At 33.0% G+C, this 22,112-nt stretch overlaps 1 protein-coding gene across 1 annotated transcript in view; it reads right to left on the bottom strand.

The window, feature by feature from the left end:
• LOC110426545 (WW domain-containing protein) overlaps positions 1–20,601 on the bottom strand; it is a 26,187-nt gene extending 5,586 nt beyond the window's left edge. The window contains exons 1-10 of the mRNA XM_021441779.2: positions 20,458–20,601; positions 20,330–20,370; positions 20,165–20,240; positions 19,994–20,072; positions 19,572–19,655; positions 19,283–19,455; positions 18,971–19,027; positions 17,749–17,908; positions 14,088–14,307; positions 9,146–9,247 (exon numbers count right to left, since the gene is read on the bottom strand). Of these exons, the coding sequence (XP_021297454.1) occupies positions 9,146–9,247; positions 14,088–14,307; positions 17,749–17,908; positions 18,971–19,027; positions 19,283–19,455; positions 19,572–19,655; positions 19,994–20,072; positions 20,165–20,240; positions 20,330–20,370; positions 20,458–20,514 (1,049 nt within the window). The 5' untranslated portion in view covers positions 20,515–20,601. The remainder of the gene's footprint in view (positions 1–9,145; positions 9,248–14,087; positions 14,308–17,748; positions 17,909–18,970; positions 19,028–19,282; positions 19,456–19,571; positions 19,656–19,993; positions 20,073–20,164; positions 20,241–20,329; positions 20,371–20,457) is intronic.
• Between the last annotated feature and the right edge of the window lie 1,511 nt (positions 20,602–22,112).

Below are 22,112 nucleotides of genomic sequence, written 5' to 3'. Positions count from 1 at the left end.
TTATTGAAGATGTGCTAGATGTGAAAGACGTTCAATCTAGACGAGGGAACCCGTATAGACGATTTTTAGTGAAGTGGTTGGGTAAACCTGCTAATGAAAGCACGTGGATTGCAGAAGAATTGAAACGAGTGGAGCCAGACATCTATAAAGAGTATGTCAAGGCCTACTCGTCGGAGTCGAGTCTTTTTCTGACTCAAAGGGACTGATGCAAGCGCATATGGAAAATTATTTTTTAGTATTTTATTAGCTTAGGATTTTATTTTATTTAGTTTGAGATTTTTTTTTATTAGAATTTTAGTATAAGTCTTTATTAGTATTAGGATTACTATTTGATTAGAATTTATTTTAGCTATTATAAATAGGTGATCCTAGATATAGGATTATTATCATCTTTTTTTTATTTTTGAATATTTATTCAAGAGGTTTCATTTAAAAAAACCCAATTATCTTTCTATTGTTCCAACACAATCAAACCTATTCTAGCCCTAATTGTTGAGTTCTAATTGCCCTAAACCCTTTGACTACATCACCATCTTTAGACAATGATACAGTCCATATAACGGAGGGATCTTTAGCCTCTATATCTGGAACAAGTTCCGTTAAATGTACTCCCACCATTAATCTATCTTCAGTCCTTCATGTTTCCAGTTTTCCTATAAACCTTTTATTTGTTAGTTCAATTACAAAAGCACTTGATTGCAAAATTGAATTCTTTCCTACTCACTGTGTTTCTTAGGACTTGAAACAAGGATAACAATTAGCTTTGGTAGACTACAAGATGGCTTGTATCTACTAGAGGAAGGTTGCAATACCTTGATTATTGGTATAACCCGAGCCCTATTAAGAGAATCTATGAATGTTAACCAAGAAATAATCTAATGGCATAGACAATTAGAACACCCATCTTTTTCAGTTTTAGAAAGATTATATCCTAGTTTGTTTAAACAATACAAGTTGGATTTATTATTTTGTGATGCTGGTGAATTTGCTGAACAAGCAGACATTCTTATCCTTCAATTGATAATAAGAGTTCAGTTCTTTTTATGACTATTCATTTTGATGTATGAGTACCTAGCCTAACAGTTTCTGTACCTGGTTACAGATGGCCTGTTACCTTTATCTATTCTTGTACTAGATTAACTTGGGCTTATTTGATGAAAGCAAAGAATGAGGTTTTTTCATTGTTTTCAACTATTTCACAAAATGATTTGTAAACAATTTGATGCCAAGGTTAGGATTATGAGAATCGACAATGGTAGTGCATATCTAGATTCCAATGGGATATTGCACCAAACACTAGTGCAAAATGGAGTGTCTAAAAGGAAGAACATGCATTTATTAGAAGTGGCTTGATCTCTCATGTTTATTATGAATGTTCAAAAGGTTTAATGGGGAGATGCAGCACTTTCAGTAACAGAATACCCTTAAAAACACTTAATTTTAAAAGCCCTTTAGAAGCTCTACAAGGTAGTAATTCATATACTGTTCATTCAAAAATTTTTAGATACATGTGTTTTGTTCACAAAAGGAATGTAGGCAAGTTAGAACCTAGGGCTCTTAAATGTGTGTTTGTTGGCAACTCTACAAGTCAATCTACCCCCAAGAAAGTACTTTGTGAGTATGGATGTTACCTTTAGGGAGTGAGCCTTACTTTTATACACCTCAGTCGCCTTTTCAGGGGGAGAATAAGGAGGTGGAGGTGATAACACCTACCTTTAGTAAAAATCCTAGTGATGATAAGGAACAACCTAATATTGGGTGATTGGATAGGCTAGATTTGAAAACCTACACACAATGGGACAAGACAAATAAAGCCATCGAGCATACAATACCTGGTCAAGAGCCATCTGTGAGTTCAATCCTTTAAAATACATGTGGTTAGTCTGCTTTTAACTTTTGATTGTCATAATTCTAATTCAATTGCTAATGATCTTGATGTTCCTATTGCTGTCAGAAAAGGACTCAAAGCTTGTACTAAGTATCCTATTTCTAACTTGGTTTCCTATGATTCTTTGTGTCTGTCCTGTAGAGCCTTTGTATTGTCTGTTTCTTCCCTTACTATTCCATAAGGTTGGCAAGAAGCATATCAAGATCCAAAATGGAAACAGGCAATGGTTGAAAAGATGAAGGCTTTGGAAAAAAAAGAAACTTTGGAACTTGTTACTTCTAGATTGGGAAGGAAACCTGTTGGATGCAAATTGGTGTTTACAAAAAAACCTAAGGCAAATGGTTCAGTCAAAAGGTACAAAGTTAGACTAGTGGCAAAGGGCTTCACCCAAACCTATGGAGTGGACTATCAAGAGACTTTTGCTCTTGTTGCAAAAATGAATACTATCATAATCATGTTATCATGTGCAGCTAACCTTGATTGGGACCTACAACAGTTTGATGTCAAGAATGCCTTCCAACATGGAAACTTGAAGGAAAAGGTGTATATAGAAATTCCTCCAAGACTTGATGATGAGAAAAAGAAAGGGAAGGTTTGTAGATTAAAAAAGGCATTATATAGTTTGAAGCAGCTACCCAACGGATGGTTCGATAGGTTTAGTAAGGCCATGATCTCATTTGAATATCATCAAAGCAATGTTGATCATACCTTGTTTATTAAACACTGTAGTGGTAAGATCACATTTCTTATTGTTTATGTTGATGATATAGTGTTGACTAGGGATGATAAGGAGATTGCCCAACTCAAAAAACTTTTAGCTCGAGTTTAAGATTAAGGATTTAGGTAAGTTGCAATATTTCCTTGGAATAGAGGTTGCCACATCAGATAAGGGAATAATTCTCAAAGGAAATATATTTTGGATTTCTTTGAAGAAATAGGTATGATGGGATGTAAACCTATAGACTCTCCGACTGAAGCTAATCACAAATTACAAGCAAGAGTTATTGAGTCAGTTGATTTAGGCCGATATTAAAGGTTCGTCAAGAGATTGGTTTACCTCTCACACATCAAACTAGACATAGCCTATGCCGTAAGTTTAAGTCAATATATGCATGACCCTTAGGATTCTCATCTAGAGGTTCTTTTCCGCATTTTAAGACACTTGGAAATTTGCACCTAGAAAAAGACTACTCTTCTCTAAGTATGGTCACCTATTAAAAGCTTTTACAGATGCAAATTGGGTTGGATCTCTCGATGATAAAATGTTGACATCTAGTTATTGCACATTTGTAGGTGGAAATTTAGTTACTTGAGGAGCAAAAAACAGAATATGGTAGCTCGGTCAAGTGCAGAAGCAGAATATAGAGCTATGGCACAGGGTGTTTATGAATTACTATGGCTGCAGAAAGTAATGGAAGAATTGCAATTGTCAGAAAGGAAATGCCTATCCTTGTTCTATGATAACAAGGTTGTTATTAGTATAGCTCAAATTTGGTTCAACATGTTTGAACAAGACATATAGAGATTGATTGACAATTCATAAAAGAAAAAATAACAAATGGTTTTTGTAATGTTTCTCGTGTGACCTCAGAAAAACAACTAGCAGATGTGTTTACTAAGGGATTTAGTAGTAGGAAATTTCATACTTTAGTTTGCAAGTTGGACGTGTGACATCTATAGACCAACTTGAGGGGGAGTGTTGACTAGTGGAGAATTTTTAAGAATAATTATTATAGTTTGTATCAATGTCTGATTATTAGGGCCTAATGTTGTGCTTTATATATTTGCGATAACTTCCTATGTTAGGGCTATTCTAGGGTTAACATATATATATATATATACACATATATATATTGTAAATAATAATTTCATGATAGAGAATAAAAAACTCTCGATTTTTTCCACTCAACACATAACAAGCTATAGGACTCAATTGAGTTAACTTCAATTGACTACTGAGTCTCTTAAGAGAACGATGAAAAAAACTATGAGTTAACTTCAATCGACTAGTGACGCTCTTTAAGCGATCAACGAGAAAAATCAAGTCCAAAATTAAAGTTCAAAGTTTCAATTGAATAATCGAATAATGGGAGACTTCAAGCAACTGCTCAAGGATGTCAAAAACCCTGCAGATCACATGTAATGGAAACTTACAGCAACTTTAACAGCTCCAACAGACAGATTCTATTCAACGTCTAAAAAATTCAAAATCTGCTATAAAAGGACGATGCAACAAACTTCAAACCATCTATAGAGAGAGAGAGAGAGAGAGAGAGAAAATGTATTGAGGGAACTTGGGCTACAAGGGGTGAAGAACCTTTCTCTAGTTCTTTACTCTTTAGGCTTAATTCCTATCTATAAAAAAAGAAGAGGAAAAAGAAGTTAGAAAAGTGCTACAAAGAAGTGTAAAAGCTATAAGCTTATCTTGTAAGAGTGTAAGTTTCAATCTTGTCCTTGAGAAAATAAGTGTAAAGGTAACACTTGTTGGATTTGTAAGTAAGGGTATTCAGCTTGGGATAGCTCACTTTATAATTCCTATCTATAAAAAGAGAAGAAGAAAAAGAAGTTAGAAAAGTGCTACAAAGAAGTGTAAAAGCTATAAGTTTATCTTGTAAGAGTGTAAGTTTCACTCTTGTCCTTGAGAAAAGAAGTGTAAAGGTAACACTTGTTGGATTTGTAAGTAAGGGTATTCAGCTTGGGATAGCTCACTTTATAAAAACTAGGTGGAAGCCATTAATCTCGATGGTTTAGTGAAGTTGGATTATAAAATCCTTGACAATGGATGTTAAGATAGTGAACATATGTCATTAAAGGACCAAACCACTATAAGAAGCTTTGCATTGTCCATAACCCTTAACCTTTCCTTACTTGATCACTATTACCTTTGCTCATGTCCTGTAATCATTATTCATTCATCTTTTTCTATCGTTAAAATCTTTAACCTTTAGAAAAGTGTTATTCACCGCTTTTAGCACTACCCTTGGGACCAACAAGTGGTATCAGAACCAATCTCTTGGGTTTGAAGCTCTAACAATCTCAAGAGTGATCCAAGATGGTAACGACAAATACACATATAGTTGAAGAACAATCCACCGTTAGGCATGCTCTATTTGATGGAACAAACCATCGATATTGGAGTAAAAAGATGTCCACTATATACAAGCCTGTGGCTACAAAAAATGGGAAGTGTTTACTCAAGGACCATATATTCCTATAAAGAGATCAATCACAACTGGTGAGAATATTGCCAAGAAAAGAACTAAGTGGTCTAAAGTAGGGGACAAGAATTGTGCAAATAAACTTCAAGGTTATCAATACTCTTCACTAAACTCTCAATCCAACTTAGTTCAACAAAATATCTACCTGCTCCATGGCAAAGGAAATTTGGGAAGATCGCACATGAAGGCACTACTCGAGTTAAAATGTCCAAGATCACAATCCTGTCGAACCAGCACAAGCTATTTAAAATGCTACTTGGTAAGTCAATCACCTCGTTGTTTGATAGATACACAACCATCACCAACCAGTTCAAGTAACTATTAAAAGCATTCCAAAACACAAGTTTATAAAAAGGTTGCTAAGATGCCTACCTAAGGCTTGGAAACCAAAGGTTAAGAGAAGCAAAGAACTTCAACACAATATCTCTTGATGAAATCTATGGCTCGTTTCTAACCTACAAGCAAGAAATGCAGCAAGAAGGAAAGACATAAGCATTGGAAAACAAGAGAGGTCTGCACTAAAGTTAGTGCTCTTGAAAGAGAGCTTGACAATGTATCATCTAAAGAAGATGATGAGCTGGCTATGAGGTACAAGAGGTAGCTAAGCCAAGAAAATCAAAGAAAGATGAGAAGAAATATCAGAAGAGATCAAGGATCATCTTGGAGAGATAAAAACAGGAATGAAGTTTCGAAGAGCAGTCAATCTGCTTGCTATTAATGCTAGAAAGCTGGACCCAATAAAATATATTGTCTTCTGAACAAGAAAGCCAACCCCAAGAAGGAAAAGTAGAAAAAGCTATGTTGGCAACAAGGTCAGATAATAATTCATCCACCTTTGATGATGATGGAACAAAAGTGGAACTAAAGGCCAACCTCCAATTGATAGCCACAGAAGCTAATATTGAGGTAATCTCAGAAATTTCAAATGCTTCGTTTGATGAATTGCAACATAATACGATGCTTATATGAGGAATTTGAGAACTTAAGCTTAACATGTATTGCTTTTGGAATGGAAGTTTTATCTTCAACTTCTGAATTAGAAAAAACTCAGAACTATTACAATGATGTGATAAATTGTAAAGATGCTCCTCAAGCTAAAATTAAACTATTAAAATATGATTTTGGAATTCTAAAATTGAAGCTAAAAAGCTTTAAGCCTTACAAGAGGCACTTGATGAAAATTCTCCTCTCAAACTTTAATTTCAAAGGAAGTTCACAGCAGAACTTGAATGAGCACTCAAAACCAAAACAACTTTTTTTGGGAAGAATGGCTTAAGATCTTCTAGATTTTCTCCATATAGCTTTATTTAGGAGGAATGGATATCTCTCTTATGATTGCTGTCATGAGGATCGTAACCATCCTAGAACTAAGCTAGTTGAGGTCCAAAAGAATCTTATATGCTAACTAACCCCCAAGAACCCATCAAAGTATGGGTACCTAAAAATGCAAAATGAAAAGCTGCTTTTGTAGGTTGAGCTGAAGCTGAAAAGGAGTTTCTTGAGAGCTCAGCCAGGAGAGAAAAGCCTTGAGGGATTGTGCCAAAATTGATCACAGCATTAAACAAGATGAATGTCTGCAAAAAGTCGTTGAATTGGGAAATGGCAAAGATGCAAGTATTGGTGATAACTCCTTAAAGGTTTAAACAAAGTGGTACCCTTCTCCAACTCTCTTTGCAGATGATTTTGAATGTTTGAATTCTATTTATATGAAACAAATTATTGACACTGTTGAAAAGATTAATGTTGAACTGCTAAAGCAAAATTCTTTTGAGATATCCGATTAACTCAGAAGATTCCAAAGCTTTCAGCAAGGAAACTTTATAGAATACCTATAAATATTGTTTTTGATGAGGCTGATATTGCATGGAGAAAAGTGATTTGTGTGGTGATAATGCAAACGTCACTACAGCAACAGTAGAATTTCAAAATTTATATGGTCAAGAAGGAAGAAGTATACAATGTTGTTGGAAGCAAAGCCAATAAAGTTTGAAACATATGTTGATATGCAAAGAACAGCATGACTAAATGTCTCCAGAGAACTGACAAAGGAAAGATAAATCAATGGAGATTACACAAAGGTTTGGCAAATTGACCACTACAGTCGTTTTACAGTAAAGTTGCACTTACTATGTGATTAATAGAATGCTTAGAATTCATTTCCTGAGTATTTATGATATAAATTCATAATTTTGTGCTAAAAGTTTGTGCATAAACATAAGTGTTTAATTGATTAAGAAAACATCATTAAGTGGCCAATGGACGACAACTCTGTTAAATGTTGTTTGAGTCATCTCATAAAGATCAATAATGATAAGTTGACTGCGTAAAGTTATAGTCAACTAATTGATCAATTGCTATAATCAGTAATCAGTTGTTGTCATTGAAATCCCTAGGTCAAAGAGGAAATCCTTTTTGTACCTTCATGCCAAACTTAAATCGACCCAACTAACACCAAAATTGATTAAGCTAAACTATCACTTATTCGATTGATCATCTCCCAATCAATCTAAAACAACATTTCCCTTGGAACTTTCAAAATTTCTTTCAACCCTATATCAAGAATTGCAAGACCAAAAAGATCAAAAGGTACTCTGAAAGAAAGATAAAATGAAAAGAAAAGCTGGAATCTTAAGGAGACTCTTACAAAGAAAAGCAAGTTTGAAGAAAGGATCAATCGAAGAAGTTGTAATTTTTCAGTTGAAGAACTTAAAAGAAAAGGTACATTACTCCGACGGCTCACAAGATTATTTGTTGTAAATTTATAATTTGAGAAGAACTTGAATCCAACAATTTGGGTTGAGAATATGACTTAGGTAGAACCTAAAAAGAAAGTAGGAGTAGTCAATCTCTTGTTCAAGAATTTTACTCAAGAGTTGCCAAAAAAAGTTCGGAAATTATTGATGTGGTATGGGAAAAGGAAATTTTGGATGTGTTTGTAGGAAGAAAAGAGCTAATAATCAGTCCAAGGAGGCTTCCACAAATTCTCAACTTTAAACAAGAAAAAGGAGAATTCAAAGTTGTAGATGATTTTGATGAGAATTCATTTTGAATGTTAGAATTCTTAGAAATTACATGCTCATGCCAGGTGCCTCTATCCTATCATTGATGACATGACCCTAAAGCTTATTTACTTGATTTATCCTGCCATTTGAATAATAATCTTATTTCACTGAGGAAGACTTGTTACCTTATAAAGGTAGTTGGAGCCTCTTTATTTCTTTCAAATAATTTGCAACGACCTCTATTTCTCACATGCTAGGATTTTCATCCCATAAGGATGAGACTGCTGTCGTTCTAGTTCTAGATTATGAAACTATTGTTTGTAGCAATGGGGGATTACCTTGATATGTTGTTAGGGAGAGGTCAACCAACCATGGATGCTTCTTAGATTATTGCTGATGAGTTTCAAAATTTGAACCTCAGAGAGCTGTTTGAGTTGTACTTGCAGTTTAACTCTTTGGAATTAGCTTTGTCCAAAAGGAAAGAATGATGAAGGGTCATTATCTACATTTTTGAGAAATAATTATTTTAGACAAAACTTAGAAAATAGGGTTTTGGTTTTTTGCTCATTAAATAGGGTTTTGTTATTTAAGCTTATTTCATTTGAACTTTTATGTTGGCTACTTAATGAGAGCTTGATGTAAAGTTTCTTAAACTTATATAAATATGTTACTTTAATACTTTTAAGGGCAACTTTAGACAATTGAGATATTCAAATTTGAGTCATCACATACTGAGACTAGAGGATTTTGTGGTTTTGACAACTGCAAATTCCATACTCATATTAAATCTTATTTTGAAATTATTGGGCGGTACATCAACAGGTCTTAACAAAATGCTAAAACTGCATGGAGAGAATTAGGACAATTGAATTTGCAAAGATTTATTTTCCCAAACGTGAACTATACAAGAATTCTAAAGAGATATAAACGGGACTTTTAATCACATTGCTAGATGACCTTGAATCATGCAGTAGCCTAAGAAATAAGCAAATTAGAGTTAGTTCAATTACAAAGAGATCCAAAGTGAGAGGGTGTACCGTTGCTTCAGAGCCTTATTCTCATAACGGTCTTTGGTATTAGCAGACTGCTGCTTATCTGTAATAGTCGACAAATACTGGCTCTGTGGCAGATTGAGAACTCTGCATTTCATAGAAGTTTTCAGTATTATCAGCTTCAATTTGCTTTCTTAAATGCAGAATAATGACAAATACATAAACAAATGCATGCATTTATACATGTACATATATATATGTATGTATGTATGTATGTATGTATGTATGTATGCATGTATGTGCTACTCCAAGTTAAGAACATCCCATGTTCACAAGTCTCAATATCTTATTTTTCAAACAAAGCATTTTGCAGGCAGAAAAATGATTTTCATTTCCTTTTATTCATTTTCTGATCTGGCATGGCCAGGAAAAAGAGAAGAGAGTTTCACAACGGTATCTTAAATGTACCAGTTTCTCATCTCGTTCTCCATAAATGTTCCCCATATTATGAAAACAAAACAAAATAGCCTCTAGAACCAACGGCATCATGGCATGATACTTACAACATTTCTTTTGTACATCATTTTAAATTGTCTGACCTAAACCACATTTTAATTACCTACAGATGTCATGTATAAATGTATCCACAAATAGCCACAGGACCTATACCTTAAATCATTGGGAAATAATGTATGTTTTGCAACCAAATTTAAGTATGAATGGCTTTTAGAGGCCCGAACTAATTAAGGTTATGTACAATTTCCTTGATACAATAGTTTACATCGCAAAAGCTAATCCCATTATCTCATAATGAACTCTCATAGAAATACTCATATATGCAAATTGTTCGTTGTAAAAACTATAAAACTTGGCTCCCTGTCCAAAAGGTCACATGAAATACATATGGAACATCCAATGCAAGTTTAATCTAGTAGCTTGTAAACGGCTCCTTGTTCCAATTGTTTACCTTAGAAAAGGAAAAGGGAACATCATTTTAAACCAAAAGCAAATAATAAAAAAAGAGAACTCCAATTTGAATATCATAATCCAATGATATTAGGCAAAACACTATAAGCATCCCTTGTTAACTGACTTACACAAAAGCATTCAACTGTTTAATATCACAAGTTGACTTTAACTGTTTAGAAAGAAAAACTGAATGCCAAGTAAGAAGTCTCTGAATATTTCTTCCCACACACATGAGAAGATCTTAGTATGCCTAGCTGTTGCAAAGGTGTTCACCTGAAACCCCAAAACCAACCAGGCTGCACTCCCTTCGGGAATTAATAAAAAAAATTCAACTGCTTAAGATCACAACCTGATCTTAGATCATTTAAAAAAAATTAATGCCAGTAAGACTAGTTCCCAGTGTGCCTAGCTGTTGCAAAGGTTTTAACCTCCAACGCCAAAAGCAACTAGGCAAGGCTCCCTTATTTTTCCCTCCAAGCTTCATGCATGCTTCTGAAGTTTCTGTATAGATGCAGAAACTTAAGATGTGCCATAGATCTTTATATAAAAGGATGAATCTCAAAAACTCTTTAACTGTAAATACAAACTTTCCCCTCTATTTAAAAAATGTAAACATGCTACCCTAACATCCCCTAATTAAAATGGCGTGAAAAGGTTAATTTTATTAAGTTAAATAAAACTCCAATCCCAATGGTTGGTTTAAGAAAAGAGGAAGGTGAATGGGGGATATACTAGCTGAATACTGTTAGAAAATGCTTTTGATATAAACGCAAGGCATTTCCAGCTCACCTATGTCACAGAGATACTCTGAAAAGAAATGTCAAGAAAGGTATACTTCAAGCGATTCAAATAGCAAAGTAGCATATATGCTAGCAAACCTTAAACAACCATACTTCCTTCGAGCAGTAATAGACCTTGAACCTTTTTTTTAGTTCTTGTACCAACAAGAATTATAAACATTGGCTGTCATGATGTGTTACTGGCTTTCGATATTGGTGGCAACCAGAAAGCCAGGTAAATACAACCATGTTTGCTCTCTTTCTAGAGAATTTCCTCCATTTTTTGCAAAAACATAAACCCAGGCACAATTCTTGGTTTAGCTATTAATTTTATCATAAAAATAGATCAAACCAGCTGCTTAATTACTACTCAGGAACCTTTTCCATGACTTAAAGTCCACTCAATCTTTACTTCATTCTTACCATTTCACATGGTATGCACAAATGTGAAAACTAAATCAAAAGCCTCAGCCCCCTATTTTGACAAAAAAAAGGCTCTTATAATTTATAATTTGAAGCTACAGACTACTTCAAGGCCTTCGGTAGATAAACTTTCTTCTATAACCCTAGTTCTTGAGGGTGCCCCTCCTTTCTTTATTTCCAATTTGGGTGCTCTCTATATTTGCTTTTCTTCTCTTAGACAAACAATATAAAATCTTGTGGACAATGGAAAACAGTGCTAGCATTTACTACTTCCTAAAATATTTAGAGCCACTTAAATAATCTTAGCAGGACATACTTTCCTTCATCAATTAACAATAATTCAAAAACAATCTGCACCAAAAGAAACTTGAAAAAAAAGGAATAAAAGTTTACTGAAAAATGAAACCGACTGTCACAGTTTTATTCAAATCAACTAGCAACCATCGAAACAGTGGAACAAGAAATGTTAAGACAACTAAAACAGTGGTAAAATTAAAAAAGCCCCCTCAAAACACTTCAAAAGGACACTTAGGTCCCTCTTTTTTCAAAATGATATTTTTGGTCCTTGGACTGCTAACACCCTTAGTCAACCGTTAAAAAAAATTAGACCTAATATTACATAAATGTTTTAAGACATAAATACCATTTATATTAGTTTTTTAATTTAAACATATTTTCTTTTGAAAAAGAAAATCTGCTCGTCGATCCCTTAAAAACCTTAATCAGAAAAAAAAAAAAAAAAAGCCTAAAACATTTTTATTTGAAGGCCTAAAAATTTGAAGCCGTATCTATCTTAAACTGTAAACTTCTTTCTTGAGTTAAAGTATATTGCCATCAAACTCTTTATTTTTCCAACAGTTTGAAAAAAAAATTTCATTGAAAAGAATATATTAAAATGTAAATCTTTTGTTCAATGATTGATATTTCAAAATTGATGATGTCAGATCAAGAAATTAATTTTTTACTTGTGATTACAAATTATATTGAAATAATTTTTCCCAAAATTTGTTCTTTGGAGCTAGGGTTTAAGGGGACATAAAACGATTTTGACTTCATTACTATATATAAAAGATTTTGAGTTTATCTCTTTTCCGTGAAATATTGAATTTTATTAAGTATCAAAATGAGACAAATTACCGCATTCACAAATCCCATTCTAGAATTTTATGAAGTTTTAAGTTTTTTTCTACTTTGTCAAATATTGAATTTTATTAATATCAAAATAAATTTTATTAAGTTTTGGAAGGAAACATGGGCAGTTTTTTCTAAAAAGGGCATTTGTGTCCTAAAATATGTATGTAGTATTGGTTATAATTTTTTTTAATTGTTGACTAAAGGTGTTAAGAGTTAAGGGACCAAAATGTCTTTTTGAATTATTTTAAGGGGCTTTTTGGATTTTACCCACTAAAACAGGACCTGACAACTATAATTATAACATTGTGTCCACTTCACAGATGCATTGTTCCAGAAAGTTGATCCTCTTTCTTTATCCTTAAGTGCTTTCGAGAGGCTTTCTGATGTAGAACAAGTAGGGGAAAGAGAGAGAAAATAACAATTTAGAGGGAAATCTAGGATAGGCAGAAGCAAATTAGGGAGAAACAGAGGAAATAGGCAGAGAAATTCAAGTCTTATGGGGAGAAAACCAGAAAGAACGAATAGGGAGAGAAAATCACAATACACAATATCTCACAATCTCAAATATTCATTATCCAAAAACTAATCAAAATCTAAAGTAACATAGACATCTATAAGCTAAACCCTAAACTCAAAATACCAAATATAACTCTAAAACCCTAATACATGGAAATTAACTAATTAATATGAAAGGATAACAAAAGAGCCTAAATATATGTAAAAATCACAATCAAACTCGTAAAGTATAAAATAAAGTCCTAGATTACTTAATACCTCAACTACCACATTTCCATAATTCATCAATTCCTCTTTCTTTCTTTTTATTAATCTAAGGCTCCTGGTCTTTGCCTTCAGGGTCCACTGCTCTCCCAGCTTCTCTATTATCTTTCCCTTCCCATATGAAAATTTTTTATTCTATTCCTTGATTCTTCAAATATGATATAGATGTAAGGGTGCACACTTAATGTATTCCACCCAGAAAAAAAAAATTAAGTTATATATGTAAGAAGAAAAATAATCTTAGTTGGTTAGGTTCTTTGATTTTTAGTAGAATAACTTTATTAGTTTTTAATATTTTACATGGACAACAAACAAGAATTGCTAAAAAGAAGAACATATTTTCCAAGAAAAACATTTTTTTTATGGATATATTTTTTGCTAATTAATATTCAAGAGAACATTGTTTCCTTATGTATTTATTCATAATTAGACTAAATTGTATTACAACATAATGCCCTCAACTACTAACATAAAATAGTTGTTACCTGGTAGGAGCTCCAGTGCACATGATTTTTTTTTCCTTTTTTACCAGAACATACAAATCACTCATCCAGATTATGTTCTATAATATAATATGTTATGAAAATTATTTTATACCACAATAAAAACTCAAACTTGGTCTAATGGCTTTAACCCTCCTTAAGGGTTAAGATCTAAGGTTGAAATCCCCTCTCCTTGTTGAATTTTCTCAATTGTACCAAAAAAAATTGTATCATTGTAATAATTACAATAAAAATATGGTTTTTTTATTTTTTAAAAAAGTTAAAGATAAATTTAGAATGCAAGTTAATGTTTATGTACTCGCTTGTTTTGCAACCTGCTAAAAAGTATGGGTTAAAATTGCTTGTTCAGCATCATAATAAAATGCAATACTGAGAGTTGTTTCTGAAGACATTATGTACCGTGTACAGTGATTGCAGTAACCCCAAACCTGCACCAGGCCTACTCCCCAACCTCCACAACCGATGCATTTGTCCAGGTTTGGTGAAATTGAAGCCAAATTGCCATAAACAGTATTTTCAGAAAACCTGCTTGCTGGGTGCTCTAATGCAACCGGCTGTGATAAATCAGGGCACTCCCATTGAGATATATTGGTCCTTGTATTGTAAAAATATTTGTGCCCTATACATTACCCAAAAAGAAAAAAAAAAGAAAGAAAAAAGAAAAACCCTTAACTTTGTGTACTGAGTTAAAAGGCACAAGAAAGCGATGTTACTATCTGAATGCACATAGTAGATTTTACGAAAAAAAAAAAGGTTAAAATATGCATGCAGTAACAAATACAAGGTAATGTATTCCATTATTCTCCAAGCAGGAGCAATATCAAAGCAGGTCAACCATGCTGTTTCAAATTTTAGTTTCATGCTGCATCAAGTGGTTTCAATGCAAAATGATCTATTTTCTACCAACTCAACTCATATTTCTGAACGTTTTCAATCAGCTTTTGCGGACTTTTTCCTATCACCGCCACCTCCAACCAAGAAATTGGCGCCAATGATTTAGGATGGAATTATGCTAGTTGAGAGATTAAGTCATGAAGGATTTTATTTTATATTTTATGGGTTTGGTTGTAATTGTCACATATATTACACATTTTTAGGTTATTTTATATAAATTAGTATCTACACGTTACTTTTAAGGTATTAGAGTTTTAGGGTTATATTTGGTATTTTATGAGTTTAGGCTTTAGATTATAAATGTCTATGCTACTTTTGGCTTTGATTAGCCTTGAATGATAACTTTTGTTTTTTTTTTTTTTTTTTTTTTTTTTTTTTTTTTTTTTATAAGCTGGATGACAACTTTTTGAGTAGAGATATTGATTATTATGATTTCTCCCTGTATTGATTCTTTCTGGTTTTCTCTCCGAAGTCTTCTATTTCTCTCCCTATTTTCTTTGTTTTCCCTAATTGCTTCTGTATATCTCTGATTTTCCCTCTAAATTTCTATTTTCCATCTCTTTCCCCTACATGTTCTACATCACCCAAATCCCAAAAACCATCAGAACTGCAGCCTAAAAGACTCATATACACCCACATAAAGTACTCTTTACAACCAAATCCATGGGCCACATGTACTAACTAATGTGCACTTGCATATATGCTCAAGTGCCAATCTCAAAAGGTCATTTCAAAGACAGCATAAATGCTTATCTAACACTTTATGTCATCTAATTGAAGTCAGCCTCCATCCCGTACATCCATCAATAGCCCATTACGGCCATGTCATGATGCAACAATAACCACAATCCCATATTTTCAACATGGTAATCCTATTTCCTACGAAATTCCACTTATAAAGTTTGGTTTTCCAAATTAGTGGTGTTTTGTACCCTAGAGGGTTGGTATTCATCCATTAAAATTTGCCTACTACTTATTAGGTTAGACAGCCACTTGATCTACATATTCCAAGTTCAGTTTCATCCTTCCTTATCCATTTTCGAAAAAAAAAAAATCTTAAAGCCTTCTCCTTTCATATCATATAGACTTGGTTGCCTATATGTCAACATTCTTTATTGCACATTGACATATCAATGGTGTTGAATTTATGAGCCATGCTCAGATTCTAACAATTTAAAAATTCAATTATTACTACAATTTAAGTTTGCCTTAACATTTATTTTCATCACTTTTGGCACAAAGTATCAAATATACACAACCATGATTCTGTAGTTCCTCCTATAAGTTATTCAAGCACCAACCCTAGTCTGATAAGCAGTTTAACCCCTAAGATGACATTAGTTACGTAAATTGTGAGGGTTATAAGAAAAGAAAGCATTCTAAATGTACGAAAGGTAAGCATTAAAGGAAAATGATCATTTTGGAATAGTAGGAGTATCACTCCCATACCTAGCAGTCTCACAGGAAACAATTTGCAGCTAGGCCGCTATTCCAGGTTCAGCTTGAAGAGATCCCTAATCTAACTTAGAAGTTAGAAATGAAGGGGTTTGCAGATATTTCATTTCATCCTGAACGAGCATCAACCTAGGGGACTCTACAAGACAAGTGATACTCAAGGTGGGGGCTGAGTATGACAGATATGTTGACAGGTAAATACTTACAACCATAATAATTATCTTCCCACTTTCTAAGACTTTAGCCTTTTGGTTTCTAAAGTAAGAATTAAGGGCATGTTTGGTTCGTAGAATAGAATAGAGGGGGAATGGAATTGCTATTTTGTGGGAAAAGAATTAAGGTAAGTATAGAATTGCTATTATGTAGTTTGGCTCATAGATGGAATGGCCATTTTGATATTATCTCAATGTTTGGTTGGTAAAAATAGTTTTGGAATAATAAAGGAATAAGTGATAAAAGGACAAAATACCCTTAATAATAATTTAATAAAATTTATGGGATTTTGAACTCATTAACTTTTGGCAATAAATATGTTATTATTAAATTATAATTTAATATGTTATCATTAAAATATTAATATGATTTTTATTTTAATTTCTTTTTATTTTTTTCTCTTTTTTCATTTTTCCTTCTCTTCTTGTCTTTCCTCTTCTCTAATTTGCCATCAGCCACTGAAGATGTCATCCATGCAATGAAGCATCAATCTGACACTTCTCTTGGCCAAATCTAGCCATTGGAGAATGATCTAGTGCTTCTCATGGCCAGATCTAGCCATTGAAGCTCCCATATGTGGAGGACAACCTCAGTTGTAAAGGAAGAGAGAAAAGAGGTTTTTGTCGATGCCGACCAGAAGAGGATGGTGCTGGCTGTGTAGGAGGAAGGCAGCAATGGAAGAGGTTCAGAGAGAGAAAGAGTGAGGCAGATGAGGAAGAGAGAGAGAGAGAGAGAAAGAAGAGGAAAATAAAAGGGTTTTATATGCTAGGTTAGGTTTTATTATATGGACAGTAATTTCACAAAATGGTTAATAGCTATTCTGACTTTTCCAGGAATGGCCATTTCTTGGTTCAAAAATGAACCAAACATAGGAATAACTATGCACATAAGAATTAAGAGGGAATAGACTAGCCATTCTCCCCATTTTCCTCTTCTCCTTCATCTCACCTCCACTATTTCTCCATTCCCCCACCCTACTGGATCAGCCCACTTGAATATTATGAAACACACGTTAATACTAAAGTGGAAACTTAATGAAAAACCACTTTTGCTCGAACCAAACCAAGTTGTTTTGCATGCATTTTTCATACATATTGCAGATAATACAAAGAGCATCAGTCTGTATTTAAGCAACCTTTAACCTTTCAAATGTTAGATGCTTATAGGCAAATACTAGTATCAAAATATCAGTTTAACCATAGAGCCTTTCAAAGTTTGGTCAACAAAAATGTTCCACTCCAATAAAAAAAATACCAATGGTTATCCTCAAACATAATGTAGGAACATTCTTTCCAATCACTGCAGCCTCACACCAAAAGATTTGATGGTATTTGTACACTTAAGAGATATAATTAGTATTTATTATTGTTTAAAGTTTATATGGATGTAGAACAAAATCACACATTCTGTATTATTCATCCCAAAAGAAAATCAAATTGTGGATTTGAAAATTGATCAGAATTAGATAATCAGACAAATAACTTTATACACAGCAAACCTGTTGTTTCATCTACCGCTTCCACCCAGTCTCCCACAAGTTGTGTATCAAATGGAACCTGAGCACTCAAAGATGTTTCTACAGGTCTTTCCCACTGACTCTTTCCGGTACTATCATTATAATAATATGAAGCACCAGTTGAAGGATCTTTTGCTTCCACCTATAAAAGAACTAAAAGAAGTTAACACAGACATGAAATAAAAGCAAGAAGAAAATTTTCCAGAATATCAACTTTACAACTACTTAATGATAAAATACCAGTCACGTCCTGCTAAGAATGTTTTTATTTGTCCTCCTCTTTTTCTTGCATAAAGAAAATATTTACACCCATTTGTAAAATAAAGTATTAAAAAAGGGCACCTAGTCACCAATAATTAATGCAGAAAGCTCAAATGAAAATGAATTGCAGCAATGAAGAATCATCTTCTTATGTACCAGTGCAATAACATAAATACATGAAGTAAAAGTTTGAACCTAGAAGAAAACTTTCAGAGGGAGACAGTCTAAGTTCAAGATAGTCCAATCCCATAATAGTGATCATCAAAAAGATTTAAAATAATAGAATCAAAAAACTGAATGGTAACCTTTCCTTAGTTTTGTTCCATTCTCTACCGCCCGTTTCATTGGCCCAAAGCTCAAACCTCAGAAAGTTTGCTACAGCCAGAAAATCCCCAAAACTAATTTCTTTAATTTTTGACAGCTTCCATGATATTTTATGTAATTAAATTCACTTTCACAAAGTATTCAAATTAAAGCAACTTTTACATTTCAAATTCTTCTAGTTCAGCTAGAACGAAAGTAAAACCTAGTTGATGGAAATTGTGAAGACATGAACTCATTAACAAGTTCACTTGCATATTGCTATGGCCTCGTTATCTTGAGAATGGTTTATGATTTTAATATTTTTATGGCTAGAAAAGACCTTGCTAACCCCATATACAAATTTAATATAAAAGATTATTAATTCACCCATGCGAAGTAGTATACTTTCCTTTCCCCCTACATTTCCTATCAAGGTTTCAAGTTGCTTACAATTGATAACAGTTAAAGATTTAATAGAACAATCACATAAAATTGAAGCAAGCACAAACTAAAAGCTTAACCACATGGCAAGGACTTAAACCTTGGTCCATCTAGAACAAAAACAAAGATTCCGAAGAGCTTTAAAACAAACAGAAACCAAATTAAATCCAAAAGCACAAAGGTTGCCATTGATACACACCCACCCAGGAAGCAACTTCTCAATTTCCATGAGCTGAGGTGAACTGGTCTTCAAGTTCTGAAATCCAAACGAGAAAGCAAGTAGTTACATAATTATTGGTAACTGACTGGCACTCATATGAAGAGGTTTACATATTACAAAGTTCATAAGAATTTCAGAAAAAACTATTCGCAAACTAGAATAGGTAAATTTCCAGAAAAGATAAAATAATGAAGTCCTGAACCTATGCTTTTCCTTTTCAACACAACCTATAATGACTAAAACAAGGAGAGAATAAGAGAAAAGAATATGAAACATAGAAAATAGACTTGCATTATCAGATCTTGAAAGATCATCTTTCGCAGCACCATCTTTGAGAATGCCTCTTGCTCTCAACTTTTGCTTAAGGTACTCAGGCAAGTCTTTAGCTGCAGCCTTTGGTTTTGATTCTCCACAAAGCTCAGAATTTTTCTGGCTTACATCATTATTTACAAGTCCCAAATTTCCTGAAATATTAGAAGGCATGAAATCGTAACCTGCTTTTTTATCTGTGTGAAGAATACAAACTTGGTTCAGTTAATAATCATGAAAGTAGTGAGAAAGCATTGATAATAAAACCAACCAGGTGCAGCAATATTCGGCCCCGAAGTACAATAGTAAGCACCTCCACCTGGTACACCATACCCATTTCCAATTTCTATGTGACCTGAAGCCAAAGCAAAGAATTAACCAAATTTTGCATTTTTGTTTCCTTCATTACAAAGTAGTAAATAAATAATCTGAAACAATGATCAAAGTGTCTAATTGACATAAATCACGAAAACTTCTCCACATGTTCCACTGAATAGCTAAAATGCATATGGTCCGAAAACTTCCTACTTCAGTGCAACAAAGAAAGAGATAAGAATTTTTTGTATGTTTTTGTCCTCTTTTACTTTAGAGTAGTGGATGAAAACACTTCATTTTTAGTTGGTAGGACACTCGAGTGAAGTAGAGAATCACATCAACTAGAAAACAGAAGGACGGGTATGATGAAATGTCAACCTTGTTCAGGAGGGGTAGGCTTGCCACGCTTAGAAGCCATTTCAGCACGATGCTCTGAAGTCATTTTCAGTAGATGCTCCTGTATAAGTGTACATATGTATTATACAGAAATGAGAAACTATGAGGATTAAGACATGATCAAACACTGCAAATATGAAAGCAATTACCCACTTTCAGAGCATTGGGGTCAGGCCGCTCCCAGAAAACGTCAGTGCCATCCCTAGACGGAGGTCCAGCAGCTGCATCTCTGAAATTAAATTTATTTTAACACATAAATCATATCACATGGTTAAAAGATTGATCAAACAGAAAAGCAATAGAATCCCAAACCAATACCTCTGGCTCTGAGCCTGGATAATTCTTTGGGTGGCAATCTCCTGGCAACACAACATTAGCAAATACAGATTAGCACAATACTTGAAAGGGGAAAATTAAAGAAAAAAGACGGGGGGGAAGCGAGGTACTTGTTCGTGCAGAAGGACATGAGGTACTGTATTTTGATTCTGCAAATCGTCTTCCATCTTTTGCACAGCAGTCGTTTGTTACTTTGTCTTCTAATTGTAAAGCGCGAGGTTGTGCCGCTGCCTGCATGCCTCTTCTCACTTCACCGCGGCATTTCCACGTGGACCATCGCACCGCTTGTACGTACTATTCTCTATTTTGTTTTTTTTTTATTTTTTCACATAAATAATTAGTTTCTCTATCGAAATCATACTCTATTTTCCTATCATTTTGACTTAATCGATGCAAAATTTCTCGTAAAAAATAATGAAATAATTATTTTATCAAAACAAAATAAAATAATTATTATAAATTTGATTTATTAAATGGAATCTAAAGTATAACTACCAATAACGTATGATTATAAGTTAAAAATTTCTTAAGTGAGTATATAGATTTTATGTTTTGAATATCAAACTCAGTTTTAACTTTTAAAAAAAAATTCACTAATACTTTGGTTGTTTGTCATTTTTAAAACATTTATATAGAATGCCTTTTTTAAAATAAAAAAAAAATAACAGTAATAATTTTGTTAGAATTTAGATGATCAAAAATGATTTTTTATAATTTATAGAGTACGTTTACAATGATAAATGAAAGCTGCAAATTTAATTTCAGTCAAACTTTTTCAACTTTGTTCTTAAAATCAAAATCTAGATTTTAATTCTTTTGAGTTTTTTTTATTTTTTTATTGAATTCAAAAAAAGAGTTGTTTGCTTATTTACATTAAATAACTTAAAGTAAATGAAAAGCAAAAAAGAAAGAGTAAAAATGAGAACATTTGCTTAAATAGTATTTAATGTAAATAAGCTAAGTAAGTTTTTAAGTTTGTTTTTGCTTGCTAAAGTCTATCTATCAATAGATACTGAACATTTATTGATAGATAGTAATCCAAAAGATTTTTAAATATTTTGGAGCCTACTCATCGATGATAGCCTATTGATAGTTAACTCTGTTCTCTAAAAAATAAAATAGGTAAAAGCATATTTTCACACCTTATATTATAAATATATTATATAAAATGAGGGATTTCAGATTTTAACCATTTCTCCAAGGTATTTTCCTAAACCTTAAGCTCTCTCGACTCATTTTTGAATCAAATAACCATTTTTTATAATTTTAAACTTGGTTTTAGGTTTTTAAGAAAAAATGTGACATTTTTAAGCTTTAGAATCTTTAAAACTTTATTTTTAAATTCTAAAAATATAGTTTTGTTATTTAAATTTTTTGTTCATTGTTGGAGCTCAAAAGTTTTTCAATTTTACTTAGCATCTAAGCTCACTTAAAGTAAGAATAAAAGATTTATAAATTTTCTACTTATGGATTTTTATAGAATAGCGAGTTTAAGCTAAATATTTAGTTGTAAATTAATCCAACTAATTTTGAAAAGGGTTAGTTAGATTATTATGTGATTTGTAGATTGAGAAATGATTATTATAATTATTGAATGTCTAGGAACGAACCAAACTCCACGAGGAATTGCTAAAGTAAATTGGTACTTTTTGATCGAAGTTGACATTTTTGAGATGAATGAGTATACCATTTTCAAACTATTTGAGTTTATAAAGTTGAAAGCATGATTGCATGATTGATAGACTTGTTATGAGCATTGTTGTCA

The sequence above is a fragment of the Theobroma umbraticum genome, unplaced genomic scaffold (assembly GCF_002168275.2).
Source record: "Theobroma umbraticum cultivar Fairchild unplaced genomic scaffold, ASM216827v3 scaffold_89.0, whole genome shotgun sequence".
Taxonomy (NCBI): domain Eukaryota; kingdom Viridiplantae; phylum Streptophyta; class Magnoliopsida; order Malvales; family Malvaceae; genus Theobroma; species Theobroma umbraticum.
The sequence above is the reverse complement of the archived record's forward strand: the minus strand, read 5'-3'. Positions and strand labels throughout refer to the sequence as shown.